The sequence below is a fragment of the Synchiropus splendidus genome, chromosome 4 (genome assembly GCF_027744825.2).
Source record: "Synchiropus splendidus isolate RoL2022-P1 chromosome 4, RoL_Sspl_1.0, whole genome shotgun sequence".
Classification (NCBI taxonomy): domain Eukaryota; kingdom Metazoa; phylum Chordata; class Actinopteri; order Syngnathiformes; family Callionymidae; genus Synchiropus; species Synchiropus splendidus.
The window spans coordinates 22,106,612-22,126,527 of record NC_071337.1 but is presented as its reverse complement, the minus strand read 5'-3'; the positions used below and the strand labels follow the sequence as shown (position 1 = coordinate 22,126,527).

The following is a 19,916-nucleotide window of genomic DNA, read 5'->3' as shown; positions in this document are numbered from 1 at the left end:
CTCAAATGATTGTTTCCAATCTTCTGTGCAGGACCCTGTTTTCAAAGAATCGAAGAGAAGAAAGGTTATTGTTTATTTTAAAGATGTTAAAGACATTATCAAAGGTAATGTCGTAGTTTCCTTTGAAATGCTCAGCAAAAAATTCAATCTACCACAAACACATTTTTTTAGATGCTTACAAGCGAGACACTATGTCCTATTTCAAATATTGGCTCACACGGTGAAAGAAAGGAAAATGTTGGAGGACATTCGGTCGATGAACCCAACTAAAAAAGGGATCCTTTCACTGTTATATGCTGGCCTTTCTGAACTGCGAATGGAAGCTACAAATAAACTTAAGGCAACATGGGAAGAGGATCTAAACAATTCCTTAAACGAAAACTTTTGGAACTCCACTTTAAAATTGGTCAATAAAACATTGTTTTGTGCCCGCCACAGTTTAATTCAGTTTAAAGTTGTACATAGAGTCCACATGTCCCAAGTCAAGCTTTCACCGGTTTCACTGTGGAACCTGGTGCCAAAATGTATCGGATACAGTGACTGAAATCTCTGGATGGACTTTGTGATGAGGGGCTATTGGACAATCCGGTCCCTTGTACATTGGACCCTTTTGAGCATCCAAATGGACTTCATTTCTCATGCAAATCTAGTCTCATTTCCATCTGCAAAAACAAAGACTCCAACTTTTTCCAGAACCATATGCTGTGAAAAGTGAGACGTTTGCTTGAAAATAATTTCACTTTTATTCCAGTTAAGAAGTCAACAACAACTTTATACAGAATTCATGTATGTCGTATCACTATGTCAAGTTTAAAGTGCGTCCTCATTAGTGTGGCTTCTGTAGTCCAACAATACAAATAAAAACACACTTCAGTAGTGTGTTATGTGTGTGCATGTGACACACGTCATGATTCAGTAGATAAGAATGATAAAAATAACAGTTAATCCAAACCTACATCTGCTTCATAAATGAATTATTTTAGCAATGTTACAGTGAAGATTGAAGTGTGTCATTTCTGGTGTTAATTTCATTTCTTTTGTTTCATGTCTAAAAACTGATAAAAAAAAAGGAAAAATTATGGTTATCAATTACATTTTGGATGTATGAATTATTGATGAAAGCAACGCAAACGCACCATTAAAATATGCGGACCTTCACACAACTGTGTCCTTCGCACCGTCAGAATCAGGACCTGCGTATCAACATGCAACTGAATGAGGCTTATCAAAACAGACACACCAAACAGTTATTCTTGATAAATTACATCAGTTACACAACCTACTTTGCCGATTTGCTACACAAATCCTAAAAAGACGAGTCCAGTGTGTTCCGAGCCAAACTCTGTCAGGTCATCGCTCTGGAGCAAATGCAAAGAAGAAAGCCACCATCACGAGGGTCTGTTCTCCCAGAGCAGCACAGAAAGTCTCCCGTCAAGAGGAAGCTGTTGCTTCAAAGCTACTGCCACGGCTGCTGTGGTAGCGGGTTTGGGTTGGGGTAGATCGGTGCTGCGACCGGGTGGTGGATGGCCGTGTTTGGGTTGGGCGGGTATGTTGGCGTGGGATACTGCGGCATCATGTGAGGTCCGGGGTGGCCAGTCGTGTGAGCTGGGGTGGAGGCGGAAGAAGTCGAGGGGAGATGGTGGTACTGAGGTGCCGATGGTGCCGAGGGAGCCGAGGGGCCCATGGGGACCCTCTGCAGGACCACATGAGGGTAAAGCTGAGAGTCTGAGCGATAAATCCCAGGCATGGGATTCTTCAACAAACTTTCCTGGCTCCTAGAGCAGGGGAGAGAAATGAGCGTAAGATTTCACACGTTTGAATCATGACATGCCACATCATGAGAAACAGTTGATGTTTTCTGAATTACTACTCTGAATATGAGATAGGTGTCAGGCACTCAGCTCAGTGTAGTGCTTGTGTAAAAACTGAGAAAGTATTGTGCGTTTAATGATCACAGCAACAATCACTGCTAAAGTGAGTCCAAAGTGTCGTTGCTGTACATCTTTACCTCTCATACCCTCGGTTCTCGTAACCGCCGAGGCCTCCGGTCAGATAAAGCGGGCTGTCGGGCGCCAGCCGGGGGTTCATCCTCTGCGAGAGGTGGAAGATCTTAGGAGGGGGGTAGGCCTCCCACTCTCCCTCCTCCCTCTCCAACCACTCAGCACGGCGGGCAGAACGTTTCTCTCTCCGTCTGAACATAAGTTGAGCTCATGAGTGGAGTTCTACCTGGGACTGGACCTCAAGAGAGGTGGAACCGACCTGCTGCGAGCTTCTTTCTTGGCTTTTCTTCGACTGGATCTCTCCTGTAGGCAGCAGATGAGGAAGGAGAGCGACATGGCGAGAATGACGATGCCGCTCACCACCGAGGCCAGAACAGCCACTCTCAACCCCCGGTCCTCTGGTCTGGGGATCGCTGTGGTGCCAGAATGAATGAGTTATCTCCTGCTGAGAGACTCGGAGACATGACCAATCCCTCATAAAATGTGACTCTATGATATTTTCCCACGAGTTTTAGTGAAGTTCTGGTTTCAGCCTCATGGCCTCACGAGGACATCAGATATCTGTCTACAAATGTTGTAAACCAGCTGGCAGCTGGTCAGTTCCTTCTCCCCATATATAATGACAACATTGACGCGTTGCTGATCATATAAGGATGACAATGCTTCCATGAATGTTCTAGGATGCATTTGTATCTAATACTGGAAACCTCCCCAAGAACGTCTTCCACACCTTCGCAGACAGGCAGGTAGTTGCTCCACTGTGGCTTTCCATTTCGGACGTTGCAATAGATTTTCTCGCTGCCCACCAGTTGGTATCCATCTCGACACCAGAAAACCAGAATGCTGCCTACTGATGACCCAGTTCCAGTCTCCACATAGAAGGAGCCACGTCGAGGCGGCAGGACGGGAGTGCAGGACAGACCTGTGGACCAGAATCCAGATTTAAGAGTGGAAACTGTGAGGCCATTACTGAGAGGTTGTAGAATATTCACAAAATGTTACATCAGCGCTGGTTTAATCGATGTGGGATCCTTAGTTTCCAACAAAGGAAGATTAGGATCCCACACTCCCTGTTTTGGTCACATCCACATGGCTGTCCACAGATTTGGACAAAAGACGATGATAGTTCAGAGGCAGTTTGTTGGTTTCATTTCCACACTGAAAATCCTGAAAAACCTCCGTCATCTATGGAAATGTTTAAAATATTAATTTTAGTATTCAGCATTGGGATTTGAACTATGCAGCAAATTAACTGAATCACAGTCAGGACTTCTCTTGTGAGCAATTCTATTTGCACTACTTGTTATTCACCACAGAGAGGCAGTAGAAACAGCTTAGTAAAGAGCGCATAGCACCTGTGTATATGTTCTGTACTGTAGTCTATATATGTATATGTAGTGTGCTGTATTAGTATTAATGTAGTCCACTTCAGATGTGAAATAAACCCCTACACACACGTTTGTTTCGCTTTTTTTGGGAGGACCTCTCATTGACAGAAATGCTTTCCCCCACCTCTCACCCTAAACCAACCATCTAACACAAATGGCTTAACTTAACATTTACGCTGAACCAAAATAAAATACAAATAAAACAATAAATATATATTATTTATTTTTGTTTTTTTCTGCTGAAATTACAAACAGGCGGAATTTTCCTACCCAGTGACTTGTGTCCACTAATACGTCTCCTAATGAGTAACAGCTTCAGGGGCACGTGATGAAGCATTTTGCTGTGTCAGAATTAGTGTAAACCGTGTGTGTGTGTGTGTGCGCCGGATGACATGGTGGTGAAAGACCCTCTGAACATGCAAGCTGCTCTCTGCTGATTAGGAACGACAGATGGGAGGATTTCTGCAGCGGTGAACCCGGAGAGACTGGATCCCGTGATCCCGTGTGAAGCTGACAGCACTAGCCCCTGCCATCCCTCTCTCCCTCACTCTCTCCCTCTCACTCTCTCCCTCTCACTCTCTCACACACACACAGAGGCACAAACACTAGGCACGTGCAATGATGATACAATACATGAAAACAAGGGCAAGCTGACTCAGTTCTGAAGTCGATACTAAAAGCCATCCTGCCTCCCCAGAGAGCCCTTTTAAATTAGCTGTGCATGTGCGCGTGTGTGTGTGTGTGTGTGTGTGTTTATCCTTATCTCTTCTCTAGGGGACCAATTTTGTGGAAAACACTTCCTTATTGGGCCCTTTGTGGGGCTCTTTTGCCAGAGCTCACAAAGTAAAGGCTCAATTTGAGGATGAAGACTTCAGAATAACTAGGACATTATATTAGGGTTTAACCTCACTGAGTCTGAAGGTGGAGACGGAGCTGTGCGCTGGATTTTCAAAAAGAGCACAAGCGTTTTCAATTTGTTGATTTCCACTGGCTGCATGGGGCCAGCGGAGCTCAATTCCAAGACAGTTCTATTTTTGCAGGATGACGAGTTGTAAATTTTGGGGTTTAACATCGGCTCATTCTTTTTGACAATTATCATAAAATCAAAAACTCCATTGAGACATTGCCTCTTTCAATCCGTGAAGTACCGCGGGACGGACAATTCTCACATGCACTTTGCACTGCTGCGCTCTGCATCCAGGTGGAAATGGAAAACTCCATTACGGTTCAGAGTCATGGTTAAGTTTAGCCATTTGTTTGGATGGTCAAGGATGAGAGGAGCAGACTCCCCAAATATCGTGTGACAAACCTGTGTGCGTGTGTGAGAAAGATTTTCACCAACAGAATAAGTACATTTTTTCAAAGTGACAGAGAATTTGGCCAGTCCTCACTTCATTTAGCTTAATTTTCAGGGTTAAACTCCAATGTATGAACTCAAAATAACTCGATCATTATATTTGTGTTTTAGTTTGGTTAAGAGTAAAGGTTTAGCCTTGTGTTTTGCATGGTTAGGTTTAGGGTGAGACCAAAGAATACGGTGACATATACTGAGTCAGAAGAAATGGTAACTTCAAAAACACGAGATGGCGCACAAGAGGACTTCTGACAGCACAGTTGACTGACAAGCGAACAGAAGCCACGAACCCATGAACCACTCTGCTCCTTTTCAATCAGCAACTGTTTGTCTGTTGTCTTGATAAAGATGTGTAGTGACGATGGCTACATGAACCGCATCCAGCCCATCTAGAAGAATAACAAGGGATGCCCAGGTCTACAGAGGGACATCAACTCTCTAGGTGTCCATCCTGAATTGTTAGCTCGGAGGCTAATGCTACAAACTGACCATGCGATCCTCCACATAAGACATTCCTCACATTTCTGATCATGAGAACCATGGCCTCTGAATGAACAAAAATTCAAACAGAAATCACAAAAATCTGAACACAAACTTGCTGCTTTCTATAGTCGTGCTTCCTGGCGACTCACCTCTGGTGATACGTCATTTGTGTAAATGGAAGCATCGTTTTTATTGGCTTCTAAATCTGAAATGGCACATCTGATGATTTACTGTGTGCTGATGTCAGTATCAGACACAATTTGATTCCCTCATCCGCTCATGCTCTCAGACATTAACATCATCAACAGAGCAAACAGTTGTAATGTGAAACAGACCCACTGGAATTGAATTGGTATCCGCTGATGAGAGCGGCAAACCTTATCCATTTAGATGAGAACATGTTCTAATGATAAGATGCATTTGTTTGGAAAATGTCCAAGTTTTCTGCCCGCTCATTGGACACATGGTAACTATGAGAGAATCTTCTCTTCCCTCAGGTTCATGAATATGTTGATGATGGAAAGAATTAAAGCATCACAGTTTTAGATGGTATAAGTGAGTCAGGTGAAAAGATTTGGGAATAGAGAAACACATGAGCGTGGGAAGATCAGGATGTATTGGTCAGGCTTTACATTAGAGGGTGGAGTTAAGACAGAAAAAGAAACACACACACACACACACACACAAAAAGCCTTTACTGTGATAAAGCCAGATGAAATATTGAACAAAGTGTCTGTGTGCCAGAGCTGAGCTGTTTTTACTTGCTGTTGCCATGCTGCAGGAGGAACACTGACAGCCATGCCCACAATCCCTGCCTGAGTGGTGGAGGAACACCCGCGAGTCAGAGCGAAACAAGTGGTACAAACAAACAGAACAAGTGGATAGGATCTTTTTGCCATTAATGCAACGTGAATGTACTGGAACACTGTTGTGATCGCCAACTGTGTGTGTGAACTCTGTGTGTCTTTGCCCTCTGAGAACATTCCTCCTCCCAAAAGAAGAGCAAATACTCCTCTGGACCCTTCAACCTGGCAACCGCTCCTCACCCACCAAACATCCAGGGGGCTGTATTTCACACCGGACCCCCTAAATTGTCTTTGTCAGGAAAATTGCAGAAAGTTTGTGATTGAATAAAAGATTAGACTTTTGACATTTGAGATTTAAATGAGTACAATAGCACACAAATTAATGTATAAGAAGACGGAATGGAACCAACATGTAACAGAACATTCAGGGATTGAAAGCAACTGATCTACGTGTAACGTTAATGTAAAGGCTCTGCTACAATAACAGAGTGGGAGATGCAACACGTTTTCACCCAGCTTTCGTAGTAATGTATAAAACCAGGAGAAGAAGCAGATGGTTGCTGGCGTTCACCTACCCATAAAGCTGGTAGCAGCTCAGAAGGCGACGACGGAGTACAATTCTGCTTGCTCATAGTGCACAGTAAAGAAGAAGCATGTCACCCAATCGTACCTTAACTAACCCCGTGTTGGGCGCTTGCTTTACTTCTTGATGTAGCATGTTTTACAGCGACAAAACAACTTCCCACTGTCGCTCAAGTCGCATTAAAAACTAGCTTACTCTGCTGACGGTGAGTCTAAACTCAGCGGTGGCAAGTCTGTAGACTGGAAGTAGAAGAAGGTCTACAGAAAAAAATGTGGTCACCACGGTCTCTGGGTCCATCAGCGCCCACTAGCGGCAGTCACTTTTCACTTGGTTATTTTTCCTCTCCTGACAGTACATCACCGTAAAATCTGGGCTCCGATTTATTGATGCAGTTAAAATTATCAGTGGAAATGTTTCAGCTGGAAATGCATTGAAGCTGTGACCCCAAATGTGTCGCCTCCCTGCTCCCTTTTTTTTTAAACTTTTGACTGAATAAGAGTTTGACATGAGAATCAGGTTAGGAGTTTTTGGGTACAATTCCATGACTTGATTCCACACACCGCAACTTTGCAGATGAAACATTCATGTTACAGTCTGGCTTCTACTCCAAACGTCAATGTTGAAGCAAATGCACGATGGCAGTGCAGCTTGACTCAGGCTATCTTCAGCTTCATGTTACTGTCTTCTCCTCTGTCCTCGTCTGGTGTGTCTCGCTCCCCTTCCTGGTTGCTGCTCTTAATGTGATCTGACCTCAAACGAACATCAGGCCTCTCTCTCACTCTCCGCTCTCCATCGTTAGCGCATCTATTTCTGTGGCACTGCACCGATGTATCACAAGTGATTACCTAATCCCCCCAGCTCCTGCCGTGCAGGCGTGGTTGGTGTTTGTGAGCAAGCACAGGATCCCATGCATGTGTGCCTCTGTAATGTTGCACATGTGAGTCGGATGTCCTGACAAAATGCTCTCATGGCCTTGTTGGTGTCAAATGTGAAGTCAGAAGAGGAGTTCGGATAACTCTGTGAGAGGATTGACAACTTCAAAATTACAAGAAATAAGTAATTTATATATATATATATATATATATATATATATATATATATTTGTAGCAAAACGCCATCATCAATGATGAATGACTGAGAACAAGAGACTGTAAATTCCACTTAAGGTATCAAGCAACAGCACAGCTGTCACTTTTATCCTTTGACAAGCAGCAGCAGATATGAACATCCTCACCAAAATATTAAATTAAAAGTAGTGCACTTCCGTTTAGGAGCATTTTTCTGTTCATAGTGATAATTCATTCTTGGAGCTAATTAATTCATTGTTTATTTTGTCTGTGGGGAGCCCACCCCGGCTACAGTACTGACGTCATGCTCTGACACTGTCCTACATAAGGACTCCAGGGAGAGATATAGAAAAGAGATACTTGTACTCTCATAAATACTGGTAACGGTGTTGAACCACTGTCGTCTTTCTAACTAAATAACTATGTTATGTGAAGGAACTGAAATTGCTTTCCTTAGAAAAAAATATTTTTTTCCACAATGGGACTAAACTTAAAAAAAAGAAAGACAATGTTGCATTGTCTTTTTTTTTTTTTTACAAATGCCGATGTTTTCATTGTAACTCCAAAGAAGAAGGCAAGTTTGAGGATGAATGCATATGCATTACCAGTCCAAAGTTTATACACGCCATCTAAATGAATGGTTCCTTATTTTCATGACTTCATGACTATTGACATTAGAGATTATAACTGAAGGCGCCAAAACTATGACCAAACACACTATATGGAATTATATAGAAGAGTGAAAAAGGCGCGAAATTACTCAAAACGTGTCTTATATTTCTGACTTTCCAAAACTTTCTCCATTTGATTTGGTTACTGCTTTGCTCACTCTTGGCATTCTGGCAGTGAATGTGATGGTGTGGTCACCTGAACTAATGACTACATTATGAAGCCTGTTTAGAAGGCCGAGGGTTTGCAGCACTGTCAACAAATGAATAATGTTCTGTATTGCAAACACATTCAAGGGGTAAAGGAGAAAGAGCTTTTCAAAGGTGTTCCCTTTACCTCGGCAGATTTAGATCTCACTCCCCTCACCCTGGAACACCAGGTAGAAAATAGATGGCTGAATAAGTTTACAGGACAATGGGTGTTGACAACAGTACTCCTCTGGGATGGTAAGAAAAGAGGGTGCTTAAGTGAAGAGTATGTAGTTGACTGCATTGAAGGGAATAACACGTATTTAGTAAGTACACTAAGTACAGTTGGAGCAATTGTATCGGCTCCATGAGACAGATCTTCTCAGTTATTCTCACATGGTTTGCTTGAACTGAATCCACTTGATGATAACTGAATTCATGTGACAATGACAACTGGAATCCAAAGCGTCATTCTAATATTTCATTGTTTTATGTATGTCACTGATGATACTAATAGTTGAAAGCAAATGTGAATAAAACAAGAGAACACAATAAACATGCTTGAACTGCTGGAATATGATGAATCTGAGCTCAAAACAAACAGCCACTCCATGAAGTGCCAGTCCATACAAACACACTCCAACAACAAGCCACGATGTCATAAGTCTGAAGTGAAGTCAAAGACATTTAAAGTAGCTGTAATCTTCTTCCCAGTCTGTACGGCGATATACAGGCCCTAACTCACTTCATCCCGTTTGTTTGGTAGTAGTCGTCCTGCTGACTTCACATTTAGTCCATGGGAAGGTAATAATGAAGCGGAGTCGCTGCCAACAGCTACATAGGATTGACAGACAGGAAGCAGAATGGACGTTTTGTCTGAAGCTTGCCAAGTTGGCACGGAACAGCAGGGTTGTGTGGCTCTGACAGGAATAACCACAAGCACAACGGTGCATGCTTGCTGGAGTAGAAGCTGCTTATTTGATATTTGGTGGTTGCGAAACTAAGCGGACGTGATTTGGCGGAACCGCCAGTGTCCACAGTCGGCGCTAGTTTTGACTGCTGGTTAGCGAAACGACGTAGCACAGGCAAAGAGGTTGAATGGACACGAGTAATTGGCTTAAAACTACTCTGTACCTGTTCATCCACTTCGACATCCTTGTGTGTTAGCGTGTCATTAATGGGATCTGTGGCGCCTGAAATAGCCTGGAATAGACAAAGGTAAATGGCTTTGCTTGTCCGGTAATCAGATCAGAGCAACTGGAACGTTACACTTTTACGTTTGGACGGCGATCTTGTCAGAAGAAGATGAAGAGCAAGCAGTAAGCTGCTTAGTTGAGTTCAGGAGAGCAGGACATTGGCCTGCCTGTTTTAAGAACACCAACAGTCCGAATGTCAGTTTCTCTTTTTTTCCCTTTTTCTTTCAGTGAAGAGCCCAAATGCAACTCAATGCAAGTGTGAGGGTGTGAAGCTTGTGGATGGAAACAGGGATGGGACGATTCAATATTTTCAGAATACCGTAGGGATAGCAGTTGTTCCCGGTTTATATTGCGATTCTTTGTCTGATTTACATCACAATTGTGATTTATTAATTAAAAAGGAAATTATAATAATAAAAAAAAGTGCATCACGGTTTCCCACATTTGGTCAGTGCTGACAGTGGTTGTAATTGTGTATGTATAAAGAGCATTATTCACTCTTAATAAATATACAAAGCCGTTTATGTGCAATAATATGGTGCCAAAACAGGTTCTGGGAGCAGGATTAAATAAACAATAACTACTTTGCCCGCAGTTTTACAGCCCAGGACGACCATCGATTGCATAGATGGCGTTATTCCAATAACTACAATCCCTCGGAGCTATACAGAGCAGCAGTTAGCAGAGAGTGCTAACGCGCTAACACAGCGCTGCAAATTCTCTCGTAACACACGTAAAATACCAACAGGCCACACTTCCCATTTGTCTCTGCTATTGAGCCAAGTGACTTCATATATATTCATATGAATATATGTATATTATGATTGCAGTCCGTCTGTGGAGAAAGGCATCCTTTGTGTACATTTGTCAATAGTTGGTGTTTGAAAATAAAAGCATGTCGCGCTTGAGCACCAAACTGTCAGGAAATGGATATGATGTTGCGTCTTGCTGCTGTCATAATGTGGGTTAAAAAAAATTGATTCTGGGTAGACATTTCGTTATTTAATATTGAGACGAACTAACACAATATATTTGAGCATCTTTTTCCCCCAGCTTTTATTTTTCCACCCTGATACATTGGCCAAAAATGACTGGAAAGAATGAGAAGAGTAGACAAACATCTTTCCTAGAGAAAGTGGACATACACTACACAGTGGACACTATTTGTATGTGTCGTGTGCAGCAGACACGGCCGTGGGTTGGGATGGTAGAATAGCATCAATGTCAGTGTTGGGTTTGTGCCATGCATCCAAAACTCTTCTTTTCTGGATCCCATACCCCGTCAGCCAAGGCATTCCCTACAAAAACCAGCCAGTACTGTGCATGTGCAGACGGTAGCTTTCCTTCCAACCTTTTTTTCCCGAATAAACCTCATGTAGACGGGCTGCTTCTTCTTCCAGACCTTTCTTGCATTGTTCCTGGTGAAGGCTTGAAATACTAGCAACTGCATTCTAAAAAACATTAGACTGTTCAGTGTAAACACAAACAGCCGATTAAGCGTCTGATTGCTAATAAGTCAAAGAAATCCAGTTAAGGGATTTACACTAACATTAACTCTCACACACCTGTGATGCTAATGGGTCTCCCTGTAGCAAGTGTGTGCCTGTTCAGGCCAAGCGCTTTACTACTGCTGAAATAGCCAGCGCTGTGTGTGCTGCCTTTGCCGTTTCCAGACAGATATACTGACCTGAGTGACGCACCTCTTGTCTCAACAACAACGTTCCAGCACAATGGGAAGGTTGGTGAAAGTCGCTGCGCTTGGCATGCGACAGAAGACCGATGTTAAAAAAAGCAAATCAATGAGAACTCTGATAAAATAACTTTCCAGAAAGCGCAGCACTGAGGATTCCGGGACACTCATTGATTTGTGGCTCTTATTGGCAAACCACGTCTTAAAAGGTTTGATCGAGGGCCGAACTTTCCAACAACTTTCACACTTCATCAATCCTACTGAAATGAAAAAATTCCCTCAGTAAGACTGAATTGAATGTGTGCGAATGAGGGGGAGCATGAAGAAGAGTTGGTGAAATCAGATGGATATTTAAAGCATTTGTTATGGCCAACAAAAGCTTTAAATATAAAAACATCGCTTTTCAAAGTAAGTTCATAAAAAAGCCTATCACTTGCAAACTGGAGACTTCTGTCATATGAATAAACAACTGATGCAGATGACACGAAATGTGGTGAAAGATGATGCACAACAGGGTACACGCACACGTTTCTACAATATTTTATCCTACTAAGATTCCACACAGGAGGCAAAAGAATCTGGCCCCAAACATCAATATTCTGTCCAACCACCTATATAGTTGCTTGTCCTCCAGGCCAGAGATATTATTATCGTGACGTGATAAAATGAAGAGAAAACTGAGACTGTAAAACTCAACACGCAACATGGGAGGGCTGATGGTGGTCTTGGGTGTTTTAACATAGAAATCTTAAAGAAAAAACATCTGAAAAATAAATAAATGACACGCACACACAGGACAAAAGTAAAAGTAAAAAGTAAAGTAAAGTAAAAAGTTGTGTGCTTCTCCAGGACACCTGAAGGAACAAAGCGAGTGAGGATGAGAGCAGATGGCAGATATACTCCTCAGGATAAAAGGTGAGTGTCTTCTAGTATCATACTATATTCTATTATTATTTCAATAGATGTTAAAACTCCTCCCTCTATATCCGTGTTTCTTCATCGCATTGCTTCTCACTTTGGACCTCACACATGAGGACTTTTGGTTGTAAACGGTGCAAATGCTTATCATTTACAACTGTCATCCCTGAGTGTTTTCTCAGCCACTCATTGGCACAAATTCCCTCTTAACACACTCCTGATAAAAGGATTCTCTATAAGGGTAATCTTACAAGAGATAGAAGTTTATCACATTTGGTGGACAAGGGGCAAAACCAGAGCAAAAACAGCCTGATCATTGCTCTGTGTGGCCCGCTGATAGCTAACCTAGCTAACCTAGCTAACCTAGCTAGTCTAGCTAACCACGTCGGTGCTTCCTGCAACATGGACAGCTTTTCAGCTCTTGTTTGTTTGACTTATAATACCAGCAGGGGTGTGCGGTGTGCAGAGCAAAAGAAAGGAAACTAGCTTGAGGTGGAAGAGATAAAGATAATGAGGTCATCGACGGGAGGGACGAGATCAGCAAGTCATCAGAGGCTCATACTCATACTTTGGAGGCAAAGCTAAAGAGACCAGACTCAGATGTTAGACACAGCGTTTTGGAGACAAAGATTCCAGGTAAAAAGGAGAAGAAGACAAACAATGAGGCTGATGGATGCAGACAGGACATGTCTCTAAGGACATGCAGGACATGTCTCTACTACAGTAGTTTCCTGAACTACTGTACAGTTCCTCATTTTAACTGAGGAAAGAGGGCTCAGATACATTTGATAATAGAACTGCAGCAGGACTATGACCTGCTCCGGAGCCCAAATATAAAAAGCTTTACCTGCGTCCTGCAAAACTTAACCAAAACAATGTCCTCACATCATGCGATAATCCGTCTGATTACGCATGAACGTATTAAAGTGCGTGGTCAAACGCGGAGCTGAAGTGGTCAACTGTGTTTATTCTCTAAACCTTTAAGAAGATTGCTGCTGTTCCAGCCGTCCAATCAAATGTGCTTGTGTGTATGTGTGTATTAGGCACGTGAGTTTTGCATGTTGTCATCTGCTGAAGGCCATTTATGCATGCACGTGGGGATATGGGTCTTGTGAGTGCGAAAGACTTGGGCGAGTGGCACTGGCAAATAGAACGCTGGAAACTAAAAAGAGGGAGGGAGACAGTGGAAGGAAGCGAGGAGGAAACGAGAAGTGACAGGCGAGACCGGAGACCAAAAGACAAACAAGGCGACTCGAGAGTGTAAAAGCAGTCATTTTGAGAGAGGACACGGGAATAAAGAGAGTCGGGGTGGAGAGAGAAAGACGAACTGTAGAAGAGAGGAGGAAAAAAGGATGCTCATGCTTCAGTGGAGGTGAAGTCATGCAGCAGCAGCTTTATCTTCAGGCTGAGTGGCTGAAGTGTCTTTAACTGCATCATCTGCCAGCTCACACTCCAACACACACAGTCAAACATATGATGACTCAAACAGAGAGACACAACAGCTCACACAGACCCACAACCTCTCAGACTCACAAAAGCCAAAACATATACATCCAAACTCAAGTTTGAAAGACCCAAAAGACTGAAACATGCTGACAAAAAAACAAAAATATTTAATCGTATAGTCTTCTGAAAAAAGAAAATGATTCACTAGTGCTAGTACACACAGTGAGGTCACACACAAAATGTGTAAAGAACACATCATATTGAATTTGGATATTGGATTCCAAAACACACAAAAGTGCACACATCAGAATCATTCATGCTTAAATGCACTCACTGAATCTTGTTGTCTGCTATATCACGCCAACAAAACCAAGCCAGCAGTGTCCTAAAGATAGACCACGCTGAAGGAATCCTGTCAACATTTATGTTGTGCTTGCAAAAACACGGCAGACACGTGCTGTACCAGTGACCAGATTAGTCAGTGTGGCTCGCTGATGCAGCACTAGATAAAGTACACTTCAACTCAAACACGTTGCAGGAAGCGACCAAATCAGAGTTGACTCCAGCAAAACAGTGCACTGACCTGTGTAGTTCCTGGTGGGTCTGTGAGTTTGGGGCTCAGTTGGGGGCTCAGTTGGGGTCTGAGCCTCAGTTTGCAGGTCCGGCTGCAGCTGGATGGTGGTGCTGTTCCAGTCCTCTGGCATGGAGGTGATGTTGCCGGGGGTCGAGGATGCCCGGACCGAGCCCCACAGCAGGAGGTTCTGCAGCAGCAGCAGCCAGATGTGGCGGCTTCGAAGTTTTGGACACATGGGTTCAGGTGATGATGAAGATGGAGACGACGAAGTTCAAAGCAACATTCTCCTCAGTTTGTGGACTTCTTCTCCTTCAATCCCTGAGTCGGGAGGAGGAAATCCCTTTAGTGTTGCTGCCTGGGCTGCAGAGACGGCATGACAGGGGAGGAGATAAAGTTAGTGGGCTCATGTTGGTGTTGTTTCTGCTCCTCTCCCTCCCTCGCTCCTGCTCCCGCTGCCTCCCCTGGATCACTGATCTCTCTCCTGCTCTCTGATCTCCAGCTGGGTTTGACTGAGCTCTTGCGTAACAGCAACTCATTCGCTGAGCTGCGCTGAGCTGCAACTCATGCAGCCCTAAGTCCCAGTCGCTGCTCGTTCCACTTCTCTCTGTTGTTTATAGCAGGAGCACATCAGCAAACACACTTTGATAATGTTGTGATTGAAGGCCAGATGTTTAACAAGCACAGCCATTAAAGTAAGATCTGAATTGCTATTATATTTCTTCATTCTGAATGGATGAAAGTCGGCAAAAAAGTGTGCACCAGCTGCTTTAGCGCTGTCAGCACCATTTGAGAGGGTTTTGGTGTGTTATAAAAGAAAGAAAGAAAAAAACTGTTGAAAAAAATAAAAATGATTAATATGACTAGTTTAGATGTCAAGACAATTTAAATATATAATTTAGAAATATAATAAACATTTCATTTAAACTTTGTGAGTACTCAAATATTTCCCCAAAACAGAGAGGTAGAAATGAACATAAAAGAACAAACAAACAAAAATTATAGATTGCTTGTGAACAAATCAGTGAACAATGCAGACGATACAAGAAACAGACAAGCTGTAGCTTCTTAAAAGACTTAAATATCTTCAGTGTTCATGTCCAAAAAGGCAGTGTGTGTTTTAAAAATAGATTCCCATGGCATTTTTATATTATTAAAGTTGGGTTCTATTTTTTCAAGTGAATAAAATACTGCAGGCAAAATAAATGCAATTTATTACAAGAGAAATGTATTAAAACAAGCAGTCCAAAGCACTATATATTGAACAATAACAAAGCCTGATTTTATTACTTAAGAGGTTTGTAGTTAAGTCACTGATGAACGAACGGCTCTTGGCGACTCCCGTCCAACTTCCTCTAAATCCATCTGTGTGAATATTTCACCGTGTCTGAACCAGAACAGGTGGACTCTCAGGTGTAATGTGGACAGTTCCACAGCCAGACCGCTCCATGTGAACGGATGAATAATTGATCTATCAGGGACCAAAAATAGGAGAGTGGGAAAGCAGATGAAGATGGAGAGAGTGAAGAAATATAAAGTGAGTTAAAGGATAGCAAGAGATGTAAAATCAAGATGGATGGGGAGTGATCTCATGGAAACGGATGTCTATTAGATGTTTGGCCAGTAAATGGGAGCAGCTGCATTATTTACAGCTATGGCTTTTCCAGAGTGGACATAGGGAAGGGCTGATCCGGGATTTTATTTTAAGCTATCAAATTAGAGATGCACTTGGCGAGGTTTTTACGGTAAAACAACATGAATCAGAGGAAATATGAACGGGAACATTATCATTTTCTTCTTCACCAACTTCCTTCTTTGCCTTCCCGAAGTTGACAATTATTTATCTTCATGACTCCACTTTTAAAATGAAATATTTAAAACAAAAATATTGCATATCTATTCAACAATTGACAGAAGTCGCTGGGCATGAGATGGAGATGGTGGGTTAACAAATTCCACCACACAGAGAGGACCGTGCTGCTTTTTGCGATACTGCAGCGTTGCACATGAAAACTACGTAGTTGAACTTTATTTTTCATTGTTGGAGTCATGTGAATGTAGTTCTCTTTTGACGCACACAAGGGAATCGTGAGATATTAATGGCTACTTCCACACAGTCATCGACACGAGAGTGGCTTTTATAAGGGAGGACAAGTGAAGCTACGGTTTCCTGATAAATGGCGACTAACTTTTGACGCATCTCCTAATCTTGCATTACGTCATTAATGAAAAAATGAAGTTCAAAAGAAACTTTGGATGAAATTATAAGAAGGTGACTAGTAAATCTGCCGTTTGACCCAAATGCTCTGATGACACTTCTTCGTTGATAAAACACTGTATAAATTATATATTGAAATGCGTGCATGCTGAGTCAACAGTGAGAATGAATATTAAACAGTCTTCTGAATATTGCACTGACAGGAGTTTTAGCATCCATAAAGGATGAGCTCATGAATGCCTAAGCATGTTTAACTGCTGCAAACAAGAGCAAAATCACTGTTAAGTACATGTAGTAATTTCAGAGAGAGTGATGGGCGATATGAACATGTGCTCTTGGAGTTCAGAGAGACATCCTCGTTCACAGGCCGAGCGTGCACCATCAATATTTGGATCATACCAAGAGGAGGATTATTGGGATTAAAGAAGCTGCCGGTCCAACGCAGTAAAGACGATGCTGTTATCGCCAGGGTCTCCTTCTGGCAGTCGCTGTGTATAGGCTGCTTCAATCTGTTTGCGTTTTGGTAAGTCCGTTTTTTTGCCTTCAAGGGGACCTATCCTGCCGATTTACGTTCTCTAAAGTGATACCCTAATGGAACCCCGTACTGTACACAGCAGGAACCTTTTTGTTCTCAGATTTGCAGGGTCATTTTCATTCTCAGAATCATCCTGACAAAGGTGATGTCACCGCAGTATTTTAGGAGCGATGAGACACACAATAAACTCATACATGTGAACCAAGAGGCAGCAGCGTTTATGTTATGAACATCAATGGAATCCGTCTCCGAATGAAGAATGCTTTTGTGTAAAACTGGTTAGTTAGATACAGAAACACTGAACAGGCTAACGCACGGTCACAATGTGATGTCACATCGTGTAACATGTCGTTTGGAAGATTTTTGTTTGGGGAATGATCGGAAACCATGCAGCATGATATTGCAGTCAATAAAGCAGGCCTGGCCAATCCGCGGCTCTTTGCCCAGTTTCATGTGGCTCTTCACCACATGAGCCGTGAAAATTAGTCGGAAAAGTGAGAGCTATTCCAACGGAATTTCCAGATTGGTCAAAGAGTTTGAATTGCGTTTAACTATGAAACGTAAACAATGCATTCACTACAGCATACACTATGCCCCCCCGCCATTCAACGACAATTAGAGTTGGGGTCCTCAGACTTGGACCGTCATCAGATCCATGATCAACACGATTTACATGACTTAGTTCCACGTTTCACTTTGTCATTCCCTAAACTAAACCTATGGCATGTGTTTCACCTATTATTCGTCGATCAGCGTGAAGTCTGTTTAATTCAGGGGGTAAAGATGAGATTCAGTGTCTCATCTATTGACGGTATGAATGACGTAAAAATATATATAAATACCGGTTGGTATTTTGAAGTGGATCATGGTAAAAAATATGAATTATAAAAAATACATGCACAAGAGACATACGCCAGACACGAACCAGCAACCCTGCGACACACAGGGATGTGCTCTAACCATGATACTCCTGCAAAGTCAAGTGACCAGCTGTTCAGGTGAGCCTTACATATTTGTAGCATGTGGCTCTTTTCAGCAATACAGTGAAACAATGTGACTCTTAGCCTCTGAAACATGAACAACAACAACATAAAACATAGACAAGTGAACCATTCAGACACCTGATGGAGAATAAAGTTGCATGCTTTGTTGGTCGGCATAAGTCCGTATAGTTGGGAATGCAGGCTGGATCCCCTTTAAATAAACCACAGCAGACTTTGTGTGCGGCACCAGTAATCTGGTGAGGGGTTACAGGATATCTGTATTTTTGTTTTTCAATCAACAAGAGAGCCTTCCAGAGGACATTATATCAGGCTTAAAGAGACCCGAAACAGAAAGCATTTTGAGAAGGCCAGATTTCAAAAGGCTGAAAAATGATTGTTACCGAATGATGGAAGTGTAAATGCCAACACAGCCAAACTGAAGGAGGAAAAAACTCTCTTTTAACATGGCACCAAAAGGGATTAATGGGTGGCAATTCAATATCCCAGCTTCTCTGCATAGTTATTGCATCATTATTGTGCTTTTATGTTGATTTGCTTTATTTATTTCCATGCACAATATTAGATATGAGACTGTGGACTTGTTTAGAAAGTGGTTCTAGGTAACTTCCGGCTACTAAGAAGGGGCAGAGAAGGGGTGGGGCGAGACCACTCACATCTGAGTTAGAAGGCATGTCACCATCCAAACATTGTTGTGGGTTGGTTGAAATGTTTGGATGGTGTTCTGTCGGTGCCACAGTATGTTAGAGCGTTTCAATCATATTTTGTAATCAGATTGTGTAGGACATTTTAAGCAATTCTTAAAATATTGGGGAAAATTCTCTTATTGTACATCTAGAAGTTAACTTCTAAGATTAAACACAAGAACTATGCATACAAGCTCCATCAAAATTGGTGGGGTCCAAATGAATATAGGTTGAATCATCTTGAAAGTATATATTAATGTCTGCTGCTCCAGGTTTTTAACGGTTGGAGCGGACACAGACACCAAATGTTCTGTGGTTGCTATGAATAAATTGCCCTTTGGGAAGTAAAGTTTTCTGAATCTGAAGACGTAAGATAGCTCTGCATTTTAATCTGTTTCTCAAATGTTACTAAAAAAAAAAAAAAAAAAAAGCAAGCTTCATGTCTTCAAATACATATCTAGGCAGCGTGGCCCCTGCTGGTTAGTGCTGTTACCCTGCTGTCGCAGACATCAGTGTGAAATATGAATGGAGAACTCCTGTCTTTTAAGTTTCCTGAAATATACATCAATTTCACATATAAAACACACCTCGTCACATCTTAATATCAAGTTCATTCTGTCTGCTGGTTTTTAGAATTTCACATCTTGCGTAATGATTTCAAACTTTCCTCTGGTTAGATTTGCAAGCGGATGTAATGCATTTGCTAAATGCCATACTATTTGCAAACAATTTATGCTGCAAGTTGAAGTTGTACGTTCTCTCACAAAGAAATTCAGTCACACTATTTTGTAAGTTTTGTTATGATTAGGCGCATGGTCATAACATGATGGCTCATGCGTGCCCATGCGTCACAGATGCGAAGTGTTAACTGTGTGTACTGAAGTGGTTAACTCAAAGAGCTGAGCATATTTGGCATATACATTAACTTTGGTGTCTGCAACACAATTGACACACAAAAATGGAGCAATCCAATTGAAGATGTCAGCAGTTTAGTCCTGTGATCTTCTGAGGGCACATTAGACTCTCTCATGTGCTACACACACACACACACGTAATATCAAAGGGATGAATCAGGATGGAACAAGATGAAGTGCATCACACTATTTTTGTGAGGACT

At 42.2% G+C, this 19,916-nt stretch overlaps 1 protein-coding gene across 1 annotated transcript in view; it reads right to left on the bottom strand.

Moving 5' to 3' along the window:
• Nucleotides 1-63: 63 nt before the first annotated feature.
• zgc:162331 (uncharacterized protein LOC793007 homolog) overlaps nt 64-19,916 on the bottom strand; it is a 23,987-nt gene continuing 4,134 nt past the window's right edge. The window contains exons 3-7 of the mRNA XM_053861688.1: nt 14,372-14,722; nt 2,731-2,922; nt 2,260-2,413; nt 2,009-2,191; nt 64-1,775 (exon numbers count right to left, since the gene is read on the bottom strand). Coding sequence (XP_053717663.1) covers nt 1,457-1,775; nt 2,009-2,191; nt 2,260-2,413; nt 2,731-2,922; nt 14,372-14,597 — 1,074 coding nt within the window. The 5' untranslated portion in view covers nt 14,598-14,722 and the 3' untranslated portion in view covers nt 64-1,456. The remainder of the gene's footprint in view (nt 1,776-2,008; nt 2,192-2,259; nt 2,414-2,730; nt 2,923-14,371; nt 14,723-19,916) is intronic.